The 17,511-nt window shown below is 43.2% G+C and overlaps 1 protein-coding gene across 7 annotated transcripts in view; it reads right to left on the reverse strand.

Moving 5' to 3' along the window:
* ZC3H7B (zinc finger CCCH-type containing 7B) overlaps window positions 1-17,511 on the reverse strand; it is a 624,860-nt gene that overhangs the window by 268,385 nt on the left and 338,964 nt on the right. For all 7 annotated transcript variants that reach the window (XM_077452416.1, XM_077452411.1, XM_077452410.1 and 4 more), the window contains one exon: window positions 4,050-4,117. In XM_077452416.1, coding sequence (XP_077308542.1) covers window positions 4,050-4,117 — 68 coding nt within the window. The remainder of the gene's footprint in view (window positions 1-4,049; window positions 4,118-17,511) is intronic.

Genomic DNA, 17,511 nt, shown 5'->3' on the forward strand with positions numbered 1-17,511 from the left:
CCACCCAAATATCCTGATAGAAGGAAATCTTCTAAAGGTGTATAACACGGTGCTCCTGTGCCTTTTTTGGCACTCAGTATAGATTTACAAGCGAAAGGTTAGAGAGACCAGAGCTCTCAAGGTGTAGCATTTGTGACTTTTTATTAAAAAAAACAACATTACTACACTTGCATTTATGCAGAGATAAACACAGCATTAAACACAATGGAAATGCCCAATTGGGCGCTCCAACGAGCTCCGTCGGTTTGGGCGCTCCAACTAGTGAAAATGTTGTATCCAGAGGTCCCACCCTATGCGCTTCCTCAGCAAGCGTCTGATGTCATCAGGGGTCACGTCACCAGGTACACCTATCCCTTTTATACACAACCGCCACACAGATTGGGCCAATCCGCCCAAAATATGTATAACAAATATAACACAAATTGATAACAATGTATACATTTTACCTAAAAGCACCTGAAAATTTGAAATAAAACAATTTAAATCAATTTCTAGGTTCAAACCAGCAGTACTTAAAAGTATTGAGCTCAAATATCCACTTAGTTTCCTTCCTTGAAATAGCTTGTGTCACATTTCTTCCCCTCCATTATAGTTTATTACTGATTATTATGATCTATATTATTATAGCATCTTAAGTGGCCACTAGATGTCCCCCTTTTTTTGGCTATTGGGCAAGATACCACTGGAGGCCACTATGTTCTTGGCGCGTAAGAACATTTTTTATATTAATTTGTTTTGTTTTTTTAATGACATTTTTCACAAATAAGGCCATTTGATAAAAGATACTCTTATTTGGAATGGTTCCTAATGACTGGATTGGAAAAATAAATTAGGATGGCTTTGGATTTGATTGGCCCAATCTGTGTGGCGGTTATGTATAAAAAAAAAAAAAAAAAGGGATAGACGCAGCCGGGCACCTGACCCCTGATGACGTCCGATGCTTGCTGACGAAACACGTATGGCACGCCATTTATGCTAGTTGGAGCGCAGGTGGAACGCAAACCGGCATTTCTAGTGTTTTTAATGCTGGCTTTATCTCTGCATAAATATAAGTGTAATATTATTGTTTTTTTTTTTTTTTTTAATAAAAAGTCACAAATACTACACCATGAGAGTTCTATGCCGTCTCCCCTTTCACTTGAAAATCTATACTGAGTGCCAAAAAGGGTGCTGAAGCCCCTTGTTATAGCAACCTGGATTTGGGTGTGTGGTGGCCAGCCTGTGAACTCTAGGAAAATACCCCTAATGATTTCCGCTGAGCATAATTATTCAGTGATCACGGTTTACGCAGTTATCCCTTACTTCCATATCTGTAATCAGATCTGTGTTGTAAGTAATTAGTAGGTCTAGCAGAGTATTATTTCTAGTTGGGGCTTCTAACAATTTATATATTAAATTGTCTTGCAAGAAATGTTAAAAAATGACAAGCCTTGTAACACTGAACAGTTCCATCTGTCTAGTCAATATCTGAATAATTGGAGTCTCTCATGATAACTCTGCCTTGCCTTCTCTTCATTCTTCAGGTTAGGGGCATGTAGCATACTCACTATTAACTTCCTATTTGTTTCATCCCTTTGAAGCTCCAGACACAAGGATTTCACCCTCTCCCTTATCCTGATAGCAATGTTATCCATCGTATTTGCTAGAAAATCATTCTTGACATACAAGCACGCCCCTCCCTCTTCTACCTTCCCTGTCGTCCTGACACGGAGTACCCCTTGACAGTCGCAAGCCACTCGTGAGCTGTCGAACCAGGTTTCTGATACGCCCACAAAGACAAACACCTCCTCATGTACCAGCAGCTCCAATTCTTCCATTCTATGAACCAAATTTCTAGCACCTGGGAGCAGGTCTATTCATTTTGTAAAAGTGCATATTTTCTCCTTGCTTGTTCTTAGGCTGCAATAGTATTTTGTCAACATACAGTATCTCACAGAAGTGAGTACGCCCCTCCCATTTTTGTAAATATTTTATCTTTTCATTTGACAACACTGAAGAAATTACACTTTGCTACAATGTATAGTGAGTGTACAATTTGTACAACAGTGTAAATTTGCTGTCCCATCAAATTAACACACAGCCATTAATGTCTAAACCGCTGGCAACAAAAGTGAGTACACCCTAAATGAAAATATCCAAATTGGGCCCAAAGTGTCAATATTTTGTGTGGCCACCATTTTCTAGAACTGCCTTAACCCTCTTGGGCAGGGAGCTCACTAGAGCTTCACAGGTTGCCACTGGGGTCCTCTTCCAGTCCTCCATGACGACATCATGGAGCTGGTGGATGTTAGAGACCATGCACTCCTCCACCTTCCTTGGCTTGGCCAGTCCATCACCTTTACCCTCAGCTTCTTTAGCAAGGTAGTGGTCATCTCAGGTGTGTTTGGGGTTATGTTGGAATACTGTCTTGTTGCCAAGTCTCCGAAGGGAGGAGATCCTGCTTTGCTTCAGTATGTCACAGTACATGTTGGCATTCATAGTTCCCTCAATGAACTGCAGCTCCCCAGTGCTGGCTATGCAGCCCCAGATCATGACAAGCCCACCACCATGCTTGACTGTAGGCAAGACACTTGTTTTTGTACTCCTCACCTGGTTGCCGCCACACACGCTTGACGCCATCTGAACCAAATATGTTTATCTTGGTCTTGTCAGACCACAGGACATGGTTCCAGTAATTCATGTCTTTTGTCTGCTTGTCTTCAGCAAACTTTTTGCAGGCTTTCTTGCGCATCATCTTACGAAAAGGATTCCTTCTGGAATGACAGCCATGCAGACCAATTTTAGGCAGTGTGCAGCGTATGGTCTGAGCACCGACAAGCTGACCACCCCCCCACAACTTCTGCAGCAATGCTGGCAGCACCCATACATCTATATCTCAAAGACGACCTGTGGATTTGATGCTGAGCAAGTGAACTCAACTTCTTTGATCGACCATGGTGACGCCTGTTCTGAAAGGAACCTGTCCTGTTAAACCACTGTATGGTCTTGGTCACCGTGCTGCAGCCCAGTCCCAGGGTCCTGACAATCTTCTTATAGTCTAGGCCATCTTTATGTAGAGCAACAATTCTTTTTTTCAGATCCTCAGAGAGTTCTTTGCCATGAGGTGCCAAGTTGAACTTCCAGTGACCAGTATGAGAGGGTGAGAGCGATAAAACCAAATTAAACACACCAGCTCCTCATTTATACCTGAGACCTGAAACACTAACGAGTCACATGACACCAGGGAGGGAATTGGCTAATTAGGCCCAATTTGGAAATTTTTACTTGGGGGTGTACTCACTTTTGTTGCCAGCGGATTAGAAATTAATGGCTGTGTGTTGTGTTAGAGCTGCATCCTCCCAGTTTAGGTGCAGTCCATCCCCGTTACAGAGCCAATAACTGACCATAAACAACGCCCAGTTCTCCATTAACCAAAAAACCTTTCTTCCTGCACCAGTTCCTCAGTCACTTATGTTGTTTCCTAAGCTCCTGCTACCTCTCTGGTGTGGCTCAAGGCACATGCAATATTTCTGAAGGCCCAGTAAACAATGTACTGTTTGGTGATCACGGGTCTTTGTGACAGATTGCCAATGAAAATGTCTCTTTACCATGTGACCGGTTTTGTCCAAATCACAGTCGCTCATTTTCGAGGTCTGTGTGCGCACCCTAATTGGCTTTATTACCTTTTGAGACACTAACAAAATTATGCAAAAAAGTGTGTTAAAAATCATCTAAAGTGCTTACTTCACTCTGATATCCTTTGCTGACGAAGATCAGAGACAACCAGGCAGAGATCAGCATTGGCAGCCCCTAATCTGGTCAGTGCAGGTTTACTTTATTATGCATGCACATATACGTCTATATCATACAACCCACTTTGAGAAAAAATACTACACTGCTATCAAAACAGTTTTTGTGTTAATCATAGCTTTGACACAATACAGAGCATTTGTATTCCATTGAAATGCTTATATACCTTTCAAACTGGCCACTTCCACCCTGTGCCTGGACACACTTTTTCATTTTAATTTTAGCTCTGACAGTACAATGTATTTTCACAGAAAATATACCTTAGTTTTTCTCTCAGGAACCTTCCACATGCGCTCAGATTCATCCACAATCTCTTCTTGAATGACGCCTGGATAAGAAAAGAAAACAGTGTTTATGAATGAGCTACAGATGCAAATAAATAAAAAAAAGCCATTACAAATTACAGATATGGAAAACTTTTCGAACATGGAATTGGAACTTTAAAAAAAAAAAAAAAAAATGTATATATATATATAAGGTTCAGGGAGAGACCATACAAGATCAATGCAGAAAACATCATGGAAATAATTTTTGTCCAGCTGTTAAAAGAAAAATAAAATACTTTTTTTTTTAGTTATGCATGTAAGTCAAAGTGAACCAGTCATGACTAAGTGAATATGGTTTCTGTACTTGATGTAAAATAGTATTTTCGTAGTAACCATAAAATCCTTTTCTTGGGGTATTCTGATGGACCCAGAAGGCTTGCACTTTCCAGTTATACTGCTGCCTAAAAGAGGATCTAACACTGGCAAACAAAAAAATAGTAAGCCAGCTCTCGATAACCCTTATACTGCCAGCAAGCCTCGGTTTTGTGGCAATGCACCCCTGAATGAACAGATGACCAGGCAACAGTCTTGCAAATCTAATTAAAAGTATCCTGTTTGACAGCCCAAGAGGCACTTACAGATTTAGTAGAATTTGCCTTGACAGGAGAGGGTGACGCCCAATCCTTGAGACCACAAACTTGAATACTGACACGTCTAAATCACTGAGGAATAGTGGAACGAAAAGCTGGTTCATCTACAGTGCATCCGGAAAGTACTCAGTGCTTCACTTTTTCCACATTTTGCTGTTACAGCCTTATTCCAAAATGGATTAAATTCCCACCCCTGCGCCAAGGACACTTGGGTTCTTCCACCACACCGAGTCCACTTGGCGATTCCACTCCCCTCTGGATATGCACTCACCAAATAAAGATGCTTTGCTCAACAACAGCATCAACCCTCACAGGGTTAAACATCCACCAATCTCAAATCGTGTAACAGATGTCAATAGACTAGAGGAGGAAGAGAAGATGGATACCGCCCGGCATGTTTGGGGAGAGTAACCTGCACTGCACAGGAGATCGCTTCAACCCACACAGCATCCCGACAGCACTACACACCTGTGTATAGTGCTGTGTCAGAATGCTGTGTGGGTCGGAGCGCTCTCCTTGTTGCCGAGCATGAGAGTGCGAGGCATCTTTATCTGGTGAGTGAATATCCAGAGGGGATTGGAATTACCAAGTGCATGCGGTGTGGTGGAAGAACCCAAGATTATATCGTGTATAAGGCTGTGTGAGACAACATGTCTCAAAAATGGACTATTTAAGCACGGAATATGATAACATTCACGTGCTGTTCATGTATTTTGAGTTCAACGCTTATCACTGGGTGTTTTATGATTTGAGTCATTAGCACCACTATTTACATATATATTTTACGCTATTTGAAATCTTTGCAAATTTATTTAAAAAAAAAAACTAAAAAAATGACATGTACATAAGTGTTTACAGCCTTTGCCATAACACTAAAAATTGAGCTCAGGTGTATCCCGTTTCCACTGATCATCCTTGAGATGATTCTACAACTTCATTGGAGTCCACCTGTGGTAAAATCGGTTGACTGGACACGATTTGGAAAGGCACACACCTGTCTATATAAAAAGGTCCCACAGTTAACAGTGCATGTCAAGCACAAACCAAGCCATAAAGTCCAAGGAATACTCTGTAGACCTCAGACAGGATGATCGAGGCACAGATCTGGAGAAGGATACAGAAAAATGTCTGCAGCATTGAAGGTTCCAATGAGCATAGTGGCCCCCATCATCCATGAATGGAAGCATTTTGGAACCACGAGGACGCTTCCTAGAGTGGGCCTCTCAGCCAAACTAAGCAATCAGGGGAGAAGGGCCTTAGTCAGGGAGGTGGCCAAGAACCCTATAGTCACTCGTATAGCATTTCTCTGTGGAGAGAGGAGACCCTTCCAGAAGAACAATCTCTGCAGCACTCCACTAATCAGGCTTGTATGGTAGAGTGGCCAGAGTGAAGCCGCCACTCAATAAAAAGCCCACCTGAAGTTTGCCAAAAGGCACTGGAAGGACTCTCAGATCATGAGAAACAAAGATAGAACTCTTTGGTCTGAGAGGCAAGCGTCAGCAGGAAACCAGGCATCGCTCATTACCTGGCAAATACCATCCCTACAGTGAATCATGGTGGTGGCAGCATCATGCTGCAGGGATGTTTTTCAGCGGCAGGAACTGGGAGACTAGTCAGGATCGAGGGAAAGAGGAATCCAGCAATGCACAGACATCCTTGATGAAAACCTGCTCTAGAGCGCTCTGGACCTCAGATTCTGGCAAAGATTTATCTTCCAACAGGACAACAACCCTTAGCATACAGCCAAAATAACAAAGGAGTGGCTACAGGACAACTCTGTGAACGTCCTTGAGTGGCCCAGCCAGAGCCTGATTGAACATCTCTGGAGAGATCTGAAAATGGCTGTAGACTCCCCATCTAACCAGATGAAGCTTGAGAGGTCCTGCAAAGAAGAATGGGAGAAACTGACCAAAAATAAGTGTGCCAAGCTTGTAGCATTATACTCAAAAAGACTTGAGGCTGCAATTAGTGCCAAAGGTGCTTCAACAAAGTATTGAGCAAAGGCATAAAAAAATTAGAAAAAACTCATATAGGCAAGTATTCACATACTTGCCTACGTGAGATTTCATTTTTTATTTTTAATAAATTTGCAAAGATTTCAAACTTCTGTTACTTTGTCATTATGGGGTATAATTTATAGAATTTTGAGGAAAATAATGATTTTAACCCATTTTGGAATAAGGCTGTAACAAAACAAAATGCAGAAAAAGTGAACATCGCGATTATTTTCCAGATGCCCTGTAAATTAGAGTAATCAGGTTCATGGTAAAACACCCTTCTCAAAGCTTCTGATCAAAAATTGGCCAACGATCTCTGGAACAAGACAATGGGAGCAGAAACCTGACCCTTGAAGCAGTTCTCTGGTGAGGGTAGTTAATGCCATTTGTACTATCCCATACTTCTTTAAAGCCTGCGACTGCAAAGCTGGATGGTATATATCATTTGAAACGGAAGATCACAAATTTCTCTACGTCATAGGCTCCTTAACTAGGATCAGCGATGCAGTGTGTTGGCCCAACACACTGCTCCACCGATCGCCACTCTGCGAGCACGAGCAGCTTATCCAGCTGGACGTCATAGGACGCTCCCAGTCAGGATAACTGCTCCACGCTGCGGCCCTCACCTTGCCTTTCGACCGGGTGGGATGTGGTTAAAGTGTTTGTGAAGGTAACTTTTATAATACTTTTTTTTAGAGCAGGGAGGGGAGGATTAGAGAGCTGAGACAGAGAGGGGAGGGAGAGAGGAGGGAGACACAGACGAGCAGGCTGCGGATGACAGAGGCACATATGGATGACTGTGGTGTCAGGGCTCAGTAGCCCTGATAGATCGGAGTCAGCACAGAGAGGGGAGGGTAGAAACTGGCAGGATAAGTCAGGTATTGCAGGTGATGGGGGGGGGGGGGTGGCAAATGACACAGCACAAGCACTGGGCTGTATAACATGCTTTAAAGAAAGAGGATTTTTTTTGGGTTAACAAATACTTTAACCATTTAAGGACCAGAGGGATTTGCCACTTTAACGACCAGGCCATTTTTTGCAATACGGCACGGCGTCGCTTTAACTGACAATTGCGCGGCCGCGCAATGTTGTACCCAAACAAAATGTATGTCCTTTATACCCCCCCCCCCCAAAAAAAAATATACAGCTTTAATGGTATTTGATCACCTCTGCGGTTTTTATTTTTTGCGCTCTAATCAAACAAAAAAAAAAAGACAATTTTGAAAAAAAAAAAAAAACTATATTTACTTTTTGCTGTAATATCCCAATAAAAAAAAAAAAAAAAAAACAGATTTCTTCATCAGTTTAGACCAATATGTAGTCTACATAGTTTTAGTAAAAAAATAAATATTATATAATATATATATATATATATATATATATATATATATATATATATATATATATATATATATATATATATATATAGCTTGGTTTGTGCAAAAGTTATAGAGTCTACAAAATACGGGATAGATTTATGGCATTTGTATTCTTTATTTTTTTTTTACTAGTAAAGGCGGGTAGCTGTGATTTTTAGCAGGACTGCGACATTCTGGCAGACAGATCTGACACAGCAGGGGTCCTGTGCATCCTTGTTCACCGTTCTAGGTGCAATTTCAGTCAATGTTTGGCTGAATTCGGACGTGAAACAGACCAGAAGACGCACAAGACTCCTGTGCAATTTGCACCGGAGCCACTCCGGAGATGTGTGAACAGGCTCCACAGAGAGCCTATCACAATCTCCTGACATGCAAATTGGATGTGGAGAAACCCACATTCAATTCGCAGTAGTGTGAACTCAGCCTTACTCTTGATGATCCCAACGCCTGGACTAAAGGGTTGTGACAATTTATGGAGATGAACTGGTTTTTATGATGGCTCGATTATGGTTTACATTCCAAAAGTTCTCTTATTTATATTTTTAAAGTCACAAGCAATTTCAGTGTGCCAAAAAAGGTTTCCGATTTTATTTTGGAACAAACCATAGCTTCTGGTATTCCTCTTATCGACACAATGTCTATCCCAACTTGTTATACATAGGGCGCACAGAACACCGTCTAAATTACATCAATGACATTGTAGAAAGAGTCTGGACTATCCTAGATGGAGTATCCCCTGCGAATCTTCTGCATATGCCCCAAACTAGTACACTATTGGCAGGGTATTATTGCCACCATTAATCAAGCTTTCCAGTCTAACACAATGACCCATTGATGTGTACTGGGATTCTTGGACGAGGAAATATATACACCTCAAGCCTGGACTTCTATCTCAAGGTTGTGGTTTTTGGCCCGGAAATGTATTTTTTTTTTTTTTTAAATGGATCTCTCACTAAAATTTAACAAGCTATGGGATCCATGGTTACAGGTTCAAGGATTATCCCATCTGCCATTACTGTCTTTGCAGATCTTACAACGTCAATTTTATTGTGGGCGTAAATCAGGGGTTTCCAATGTGATAAAGGGCCAGTTTACTGGCCTTCAGAAATTAGGGGGGCTGGACTAGGGCCATTGGGAGTAGAAAATTACCCAGAGTCAAATGAAGATGTCAAGTCATATAGTTATGTAAATAATGCCTCAGGTTTGGTGATCAGAGGGTGTAAAAGAAATTTACATAACACCTGTGGCCAGTAGGAGAAATAGTGTCCCATAATTGATATTGGTGGGAGGAAAGGTGCTCCATCATTGGTGTCAGTAGGAGGAATAGTACCCCATCATTGGTATTAGTAGGAGAAATCATGGTATCGGCGGTAGGAATTATGTTCCACTGTTGTCAGTGGAAGAAATAGTGCCTCATACCAATGAGAGGAAGAGTCCCACAAGGGCTGGATAAAGGCAAGCAAAGGGTCGCTTTTGGCCCACAGGCCACAGTTTGGAGACCAATGATGTAGGTGGTGTGAGCTCGGCTGAGTTCTATTACAGTTGTGAGCCTGAGGCACATAATGGGTAGATATATTGTATGAGTGTTGTGTTTGTACATGGAATACAGCCTAACAGTGGTACTACTCCTAAGATTATTACTTATGTTGAATAACGGGTACTACTTTATTGCTTCCATATGCACTTCTAAGCGTAGAGAGATCTGAATGGTGCTATTAATGCAATAAGGCTGTGAAAGTGGCTTCCTTATTCTGATTTTGTTTTTCTGATCTTTGGTTATTTAGCCTACCAATTGTTTTTGTATAGCGCTAGCGACTATGTATTTGTAATAAAGAAATGTATGACTGCTAAGGTACATTATTTGTTTTTCATTTTGTTTTCTTTTTTATTTTTTTGTAAAATTACAAAACGTTGAATAAAAAGTTATTAGAAAAAATAAATGGAGTTCGTAAAGAAACAGTAGAAAAATTAAAGGTCCGTCATAGAGGCAACCACAGGTTGCATGGCAGGGGCTGCCAAGGAGATAAGGGCCTTAAAGAGGGCATATAACCTGTTATCCACTGGGTCCTTGAGCATAGGATTATCCTCCACAGGGAAAGCAACTGTCCACTACAAGGATCATCCATTTTGCATAAAGTTCTCTCCAATAGAATACTGCTGACCAAAACATTTTGGAGGAGCAAACTGTTTTTCAGGGTGAGGAAAGTCAACTTCCAGGAAGGACTTCAAGTGTTAGTAAGCTTGGGTAATGTAGGAACACCATGCAGAAGAGCTTTGGGAGAGCAGACTCGGCCTCTTCAATGCTAAATAAAAATCATACAGTACCAATAATGGTAACATTGAAGGTGACTTATCTTGATCCAACTCATCGGGGGGGTTCTTTAAAGATGGGAGACTGCAGGGCTTTACTTGTTAACGATTATCTATGGCTTTTAAAAAGGACCAAACTCTTCTCATGGAACCATATAAGGTTTCATGAAAATACATTCAAATGGAAAAAGACATTTGACAAGAAAAGGCTGTGCTTGACATGCTTTGCCTGCAAAACTCCTTAATAGGAAATTCTGCATCAAAAAGATAAACAAAGCAAGTCAAATGCAGCTGCTGAACTGCCGTGGACAGTGCTCCTTTAAAGGCAACAGGGTTTTGCTGACTTGCCTTTGATATGTGCAGGAAAACCACCGTTGACATAAGCCCTTAGACACTGTCACTTGCCCATTGCAGCAAAGTGCGGCTAGCCCATCACCCCAGCAAGGTACACTCACCAATCCACACTTCCTTGCTGCCTCCCCACTTCCGAAGGCCACTCCAGATAATCTCAGATAAGAGAGCTTACCTGGGTGAATGTCACCGACAGCTGCTCTTTGGTTTGTACAGGCTGAACAGCTGCAACTATTCACATCTACCTGTGAATCTAGCCACAGGAATCCGCAACAACCACAATAAACAGTGCTACTCAGGAAGCTAAAGTGCTGAAAATTGGAGAAGTGTGCAGGGGAACATGTCGGACAACTGGAGACTCAGACCACTGCTTTCGTGTGACAGCAGCAGTCTCACTCTCCAAGTGGTGCCAGCACAGGGAATTTGAATCCTCCTAAAATAAACGTTAAAAAAATGGAAGTGCAGCTTATTTATTAGTCTATATGCAGCAGCCTGACTACAGTAATTAAATAAGAGGGTTCAACTGCAATTTAACCACTTGCTTACTGGACACTTAAACTCCCCTCCTATCCAGACCAATTTTCAGCGCTGTCGCACTTTGAATGACAATTGCGCGGTCATACAACACTGTACCCAAATGAAATTTTTTAAATTTTTCCCCCAAATAGAGCTTTCTTTTGGTGGTATTTGATCACCTGTGCGATTTTTATATATATATAAAAAAAAAAAATTAAGACCAAATTTTTCTATATTTCTTTTTTTGTTTTAAAATTTTATAACGGGTAATTTTTGTCTGTCATTGATGTACGCTGATGAGGCAGCACTGATGGGCACCAATAGGTGGCACTGATGGGTGGCAGTGATGGGCACTGATCGATTGCACTGATAGGCAGCACTTCTAGGTGGCACTGATTGGCACCACTGGTGGGCATCGATAGGTGGCACTTGTGGGCACTGTTTGGTATGAATGAAGCATAATTGCCTCTCCATCTTAGGGACCGATGTCCCTTTAAGATAAGCCAGTGATTGGCTATTTTTTCTGCTCCGCTGTCAGCGTGTGGAGAATTAATAGGATTTTTATAACCGCTTACCTGTAAAAATCCTTTTCTTTTGAGGTACATCACGGGACACAGAGACTCAGTAATTACTGATGGGTTATAGGGCATCACTAGGTGATTGGACACTGGCACACCCTAGACAGGAAGTTCAATCCCCCATATAACCCCTTCCCCTACTGGAGGTACCTCAGTTTTGTAGTCAAAGCAATATAAGTGTATTAGAAGAGGGGAGGGACCTCTGTGTCCCGTGATGTACAGGTAAGCTGTTATAAAAATCCTATTTTCTTTCTCTTACATCACGGGACACTGAGACTCAGTAATTAGTGATGGGATGTCCCAGAGCAATGTTATCAGAGGTAAGGGAAACCACACAACATAGGGTGTAATCAGACCTGAGGACCCTGTACCACTGCCTGCAGCACACTATGCTCAAAGGCCTTCTCACATCCACCTGATAAAATTTGGTGAATGTTACGAACGGATGACCAGGTTGTGGCCTTGCAGATTTGAGCCATGGAGGCCTGGTGATGCACTGCCCACGAAGCACTAATAGCTCTAGTGGAGTGCGCCTTGATTTGAAAAGGCGGAATCTTTTGCTTCAAACCATAAGCTTGAACAATTACATGTCGAATCCATTTAGCAATGGTAGATTTCGACGCAGTCTGTCCTCTTAGGACCCTCTGGCACTACGAACAAAACATCCATTTTACAAACCTGAGCAGTCACTTCCAGATAGGCTTTGACTGCTCTCACTACATCCAAAGATAGTAGTGACTTCTCTTCCATAGAAAAAGGAAGGCAGAAGAATATCTTGGTTTAGATGAAAACCTGAGATCACCTTCGGTAGAAAACTAGGATGAGGGCTTAACACCACTCTATACTTGTGCATTATCAGATACGGTTCTTTACAAGAGAGGGCCGCTAATTCTGATATTCTTCTGGCAGAAGAAATGGCCACCAGAAAAATGTATTTGCTTGTCAACAGAACTAAGGGAATTTGATGTATTAGTTCAAAAGGCTGCTTCTGTAAAGCTGACAGAACCAAATTCAGATCCCGGGGGTTCAGAGGCACCCTAACTGGAGGATTAAGGCGCGTTACCCCTTGCATAAAGCTTCGGACCAAAGAATGAGAAGCAAGTGGACGTTGAAACAGAACCTATAAGGCCGAGACTTGGCCCTTGATGGTACTCAAGGCCAGTTTCATCTCTAACCCATTTTGCAGAAACTCGAGGATTCTGCTTATGATATTTTCTGGGGTGCCAACCTCTAGAGTCACACCAGGAGACATATGCTTTCCACACTCTGTGATAAATCATTCTGGAAGCTGGCTTTCTTGTATTAATCAAGGTAGATATCACAGGGCCCGAAAGCCCACGATTCTTCAGAATGTGGGTTTCGATAGCCAAACCGTTCAATTTAGCGTTTGCAAGGTAGGATGGAATACTGGTCCCTGGGATAGCAGGTCTGGACAGGACGGTAGGGTCCAAGGAGAGCCTACCGTCATCTTCACTATTTCTGCATACCAAGCTCTTCTGGGCCATGCTGGGGCCACCAGAAATACCGACTTCTTTTCCTGCCTGATCCTGCAAAGAAGTCGTGGCAGTAGCAGAATAAGAGGGAATGCATAAATCAGAGAGAACTGATGCCACAGAGTTACAAACGCATCTGTCCCGCATGCAAGAGGATCCCTCGTTCTTGACACAAAGTTGTCGATCTTGTTGTCGAACCTGGACGCAAAGAGATCTACATCTGGAACCCCCCCTCTCTGGCATATGGCCAAGAAGACGTCGGGGTGAAGAGACCATTCCCCTGGGACTAACTGCTGGCAGCTCAAGTAGTCCGCCTGCCAGTTCTCTATCCCTGGAATGAAGACTGCCAATATGCATGGCACATGTCTTTCTGCCCAGATTAAGATCTGGTTTACTTCTCCCTGAGCTGCATGACTCTTGGTGCCCCCTTGGTGATTGATATAAGCCACTGCTGTGACATCGTCAGACTGGATCCTGACAGGGCAACCCTGCAACCTGAGTGTCCAGGGTTTGAGGGCTAGATACGCTGCACGGATCTCCAGAATGTTGATGGGTAAGGCCCTCTTGGTCTTGGACCATCTCCCTTGGACATTCGACTGCCCCCCACCCCGAAAGACTGGCATCTGTTACCACTGTCCAGGTAACTGGTAAAAAGGATTTTCCTTTCTGCAGATTTGCGGGCATCAACCACCAGCTGAGGCTCCGACGCGTTGTAGGAGACAGATGCATCGGAAAATGTAACACCTGAAACTTCTTGTTCCAGGCGGATAGGATACGGTTTTGCAGCAGCCGTGAATGAAACTGAGCATAGGGAACTGCTTCGAATGAAGCCACCATCTTCCCCAACAACCTCATACAAAGATAAAAAGAAGGACCCTTCTTTGCCCTGACTACCTGAATCAGTTCTTTTATAGCACTGATCTTTGCTTGGGGTAGGATTACCTTGTGCTGGGCTGTATCTATGACCAGACCCAAATACTCTAGTCTTCTTACTGGTTTTAAAGAAGACTTCTCTAAGTTGAGGACCCAATTCCAGGTAGTTGATTGTGGTGACCAAATTTTGGTCCAGGCGGGCTACCGACCGATCTATCAAGAGCAAGTCGTCTAGGTATGCTATTGTTATACCTTGGGCCCTTAATCTGGCCAGAAGAGGGGCCAAGATCTTTGTAAACACCCGAGGTGCAATAGCTAGCCAGAAAAGCAGAGCTACAAACCAAAAGTGCCATTTTTCTACTTCGAAATGCAGGAATCTTTGATGATCAGGGAAAATAGGTACATGCAGGTACGCATCATTGATGTCTATTGACACGAGAAGTTCTCCTCCTTGCAGGATGGAGACTATCGATCGGATCGATTCCATGCGAAAGGACCGTATCTTTAGAAATCGGTTTAGATCTTTGAGATCTGACATCTCCGTTTGGCTTTGGTACCTTGAAAAGGTTTGAATAAAACCCCATTCCCTGCTCTTGCGTGGAAACTACCACCATGATAACTTTTTGCGACAATAGTCGCTCCAACGCTAGGAGAGACTTATTTTTCTCTGGGTACATTTGATCTGAGGAAAAGAGAAGGGAATTCTCATAATTCTAGTTTGTAACCTAGAGTTATTGTGGAAACCACCCATTTGTCCCAAAATTCCTCCTGCCAGAGCCCTGAGAACTTTAGTAGTCTTCCCCCCACTCGAGTGAGCGGGGGCGCCCCTTCATAAGGAGGTCTTAGCGTTTTGTCTTGAAGACCTTCTCCCCCAGGACTTCTTTTGTCCCTGGGGTTGACTCTGGGTTTTAACCTTTGAGCCTGACGGAGGAGGCTGTCATGACTGCCTGGAGGCTGATGACCCTGGAGAAAGCGGCCATTTAAAAGGAGGGACGTTTACTCCTTTTCTTGACTGGTAAAAGGGTGCTTTTCCCACTAGAGATTCTTCGGATATAATTGTCCAAATCCTCTCCAAACAGTCTTGCACCACAAAAAGGGAAATCCTGCCTGAAGTTTCTTACATGGTGATTCGGCTGACCAATTTTTCAGCCATAAGATTCTACGCACGTATACCAACCCAAACGCAAGGCGAGAGGTCTGAAGGATAGAATCTCCGATAACATCAACAGCAAAACACAAAGCCGCTGGTAGGTTGGCTAACACCCGGGCTTGCTGTTCAGGTAAAGCTTTAAGCACCTGTTTAACATGGTCTCTAAAATATTGACAGACTCCCAATTGCTGCCACTGGAGGTTTAGCTACTGAACCTGCCAAGGAGAAAACTTTTTTTAATAAGAATTCCAATTTTTTATCAGTTAGATCCCCAAGCATCTGAGCGTTGTCAACAGGACAAGTCAGACTTTTGTTTACAGAGAAAATGGCGGCGTCAACTGCCGGTATACCCCACATCTTAGTAAATTTTTCCTCCATAGGATAAAGTGTAGATAACTTTTTAGGAGGAAAAAAATGTTTATCTGGGTGATCCCACTCAGAATAGATAAGCTTTTCCAGTAAACCATGAACAGGAAAGGCATGTGCAGTTTGAGGAGGCTTCAGTGAACCCAGAGAAGAAGTGGGTTCTTTAACTCTGGTACGGGTAACTTAAATGTGGAGTGGACCAATCGGGCAAGAAATTGCACCAACATCTTCTCATCCTGAGAAGCTGAAGAGGGCCCTTCTCCACTAGATTCCTCAGAAGTGGAATCATCAGTCTCCTCCTGATCCTCTGAGGGGGATTCCTCTCCTTTATCCCAGAGTTCCTCACTCTGAGGGTCCTGGGTGACAGATGGACCTAGCGCATTTTCTTCCACTGAGTGAAGATGCGATTAAGGCCACTAATCTTTCCTCTAAACCATTTATGGTTGAGGAAAAAACCTCTTGTGTAATATATACAGGTGCTGAAGTGCCAGAAGCAGCTGCAGCCCCTGACCCCGACGGCTCTCCCTGGCCAGCCTCCCCGGGTCCTGTGGGGGGGGGGGGAGGTGTTGCAGAGGGGGGTCCTCAGAGCCTGAAGGGGATTCCTTTGAGCCCCTATTCTTCAGGGTACTTTTACCTCTTCTACCCATAGTGCAAAGCAACAAAAGGTAGAGGTACCACGAAAAAATGCACTGACTGCTGAGCATTGTAGTTCAGCAACTACCACTGCTACCAAGACTCATTCTGCATGGGAATGCCTGTCTCCACACACACACACACACACGTGCCTGTCAGCTCTGCGTCCCTCCATAGGCTGTGTGCACCTGAAAAAGAGTGCACTTTAAAGCCTGTGTAGCCTAGTGCTCCGCCCCCACCCTCTTCCGACCACTTCCGCCCGCGCTTTTTTTTAAAAAAACAAGCATTTCCCGCGCGAGCAGAGGCTCTAACCCTGCTGACAAGCATGGAGGGGAGGCTGGGGCAGAGGAGAGGGAAGGGCCGGTGGACGTGAAGCAGCTGTACTGGCGGCGAACGGCGGCGGGTGGTTCAGTATGCTACAACTTTCTGCCCAGGCCTGTCTCAGTCCCCTAATCCGTGGAGAAAGAATCCTGGAAGCAAAAAAAAAAAACCCTTTACCCTTATCCTTCCTGGATCATGGCTGGAGGAGCATAGAGCGTGGACACCAAGCTGACAGAACAGGCATGAAAGGTATGTGCTCTTGGCAGCCCCCGGTGGTGACTATGGGCATAGCATACAATTACTTAAAAGGAGAAAACCTACTAGAATTAGAAAAATTCTTGAGCAGTCTCCCTTCCTTATCCAGCTGCAGGGTTTGAACAGACCCAATCTTCACCTCTTCCTTCATCCGCTTATTCCATTTCCACTAGCTTCTGGAGGTCTTGGAACGCATAAGCGGACATTATCACTCTTTCACCATTTAATGGTTTTTAGATCCTATGTAGAATATGCAGTGCTTGCTTTATTCTATTTTTCTTCTTTTTTGTAATGTAATTTTTTTGACTATGTGAATAAATTTATATGTTTTACAATTTTTTCTTCTTTATATTGTTGCCTTTATAATCCGACTCAATAGAGTTTTTTTTCGGATCTGTACTCATTAGAAGGGATGATGGCAACTACATGCCACTGGTTATGAGCTAGAATTTTTTTTTACACAAAGAGCACCGTTCCCCCAAATGCCAAGGCCCATGATCGGTCTGCAAGAGGCTAGCATTAAGTCCCTTCCAAAAGCCCCTGGCCTGGCTAGGTCTGTCACATTTCACACCTTTCGGCAGAAA

This window comes from Lithobates pipiens, unplaced genomic scaffold (assembly GCF_037356315.1).
Source record: "Lithobates pipiens isolate NorthernLeopardFrog02 unplaced genomic scaffold, aLitPip1_a1.2 Scaffold_23, whole genome shotgun sequence".
In the NCBI taxonomy this organism is placed as follows: Eukaryota; Metazoa; Chordata; class Amphibia; order Anura; family Ranidae; genus Lithobates; species Lithobates pipiens.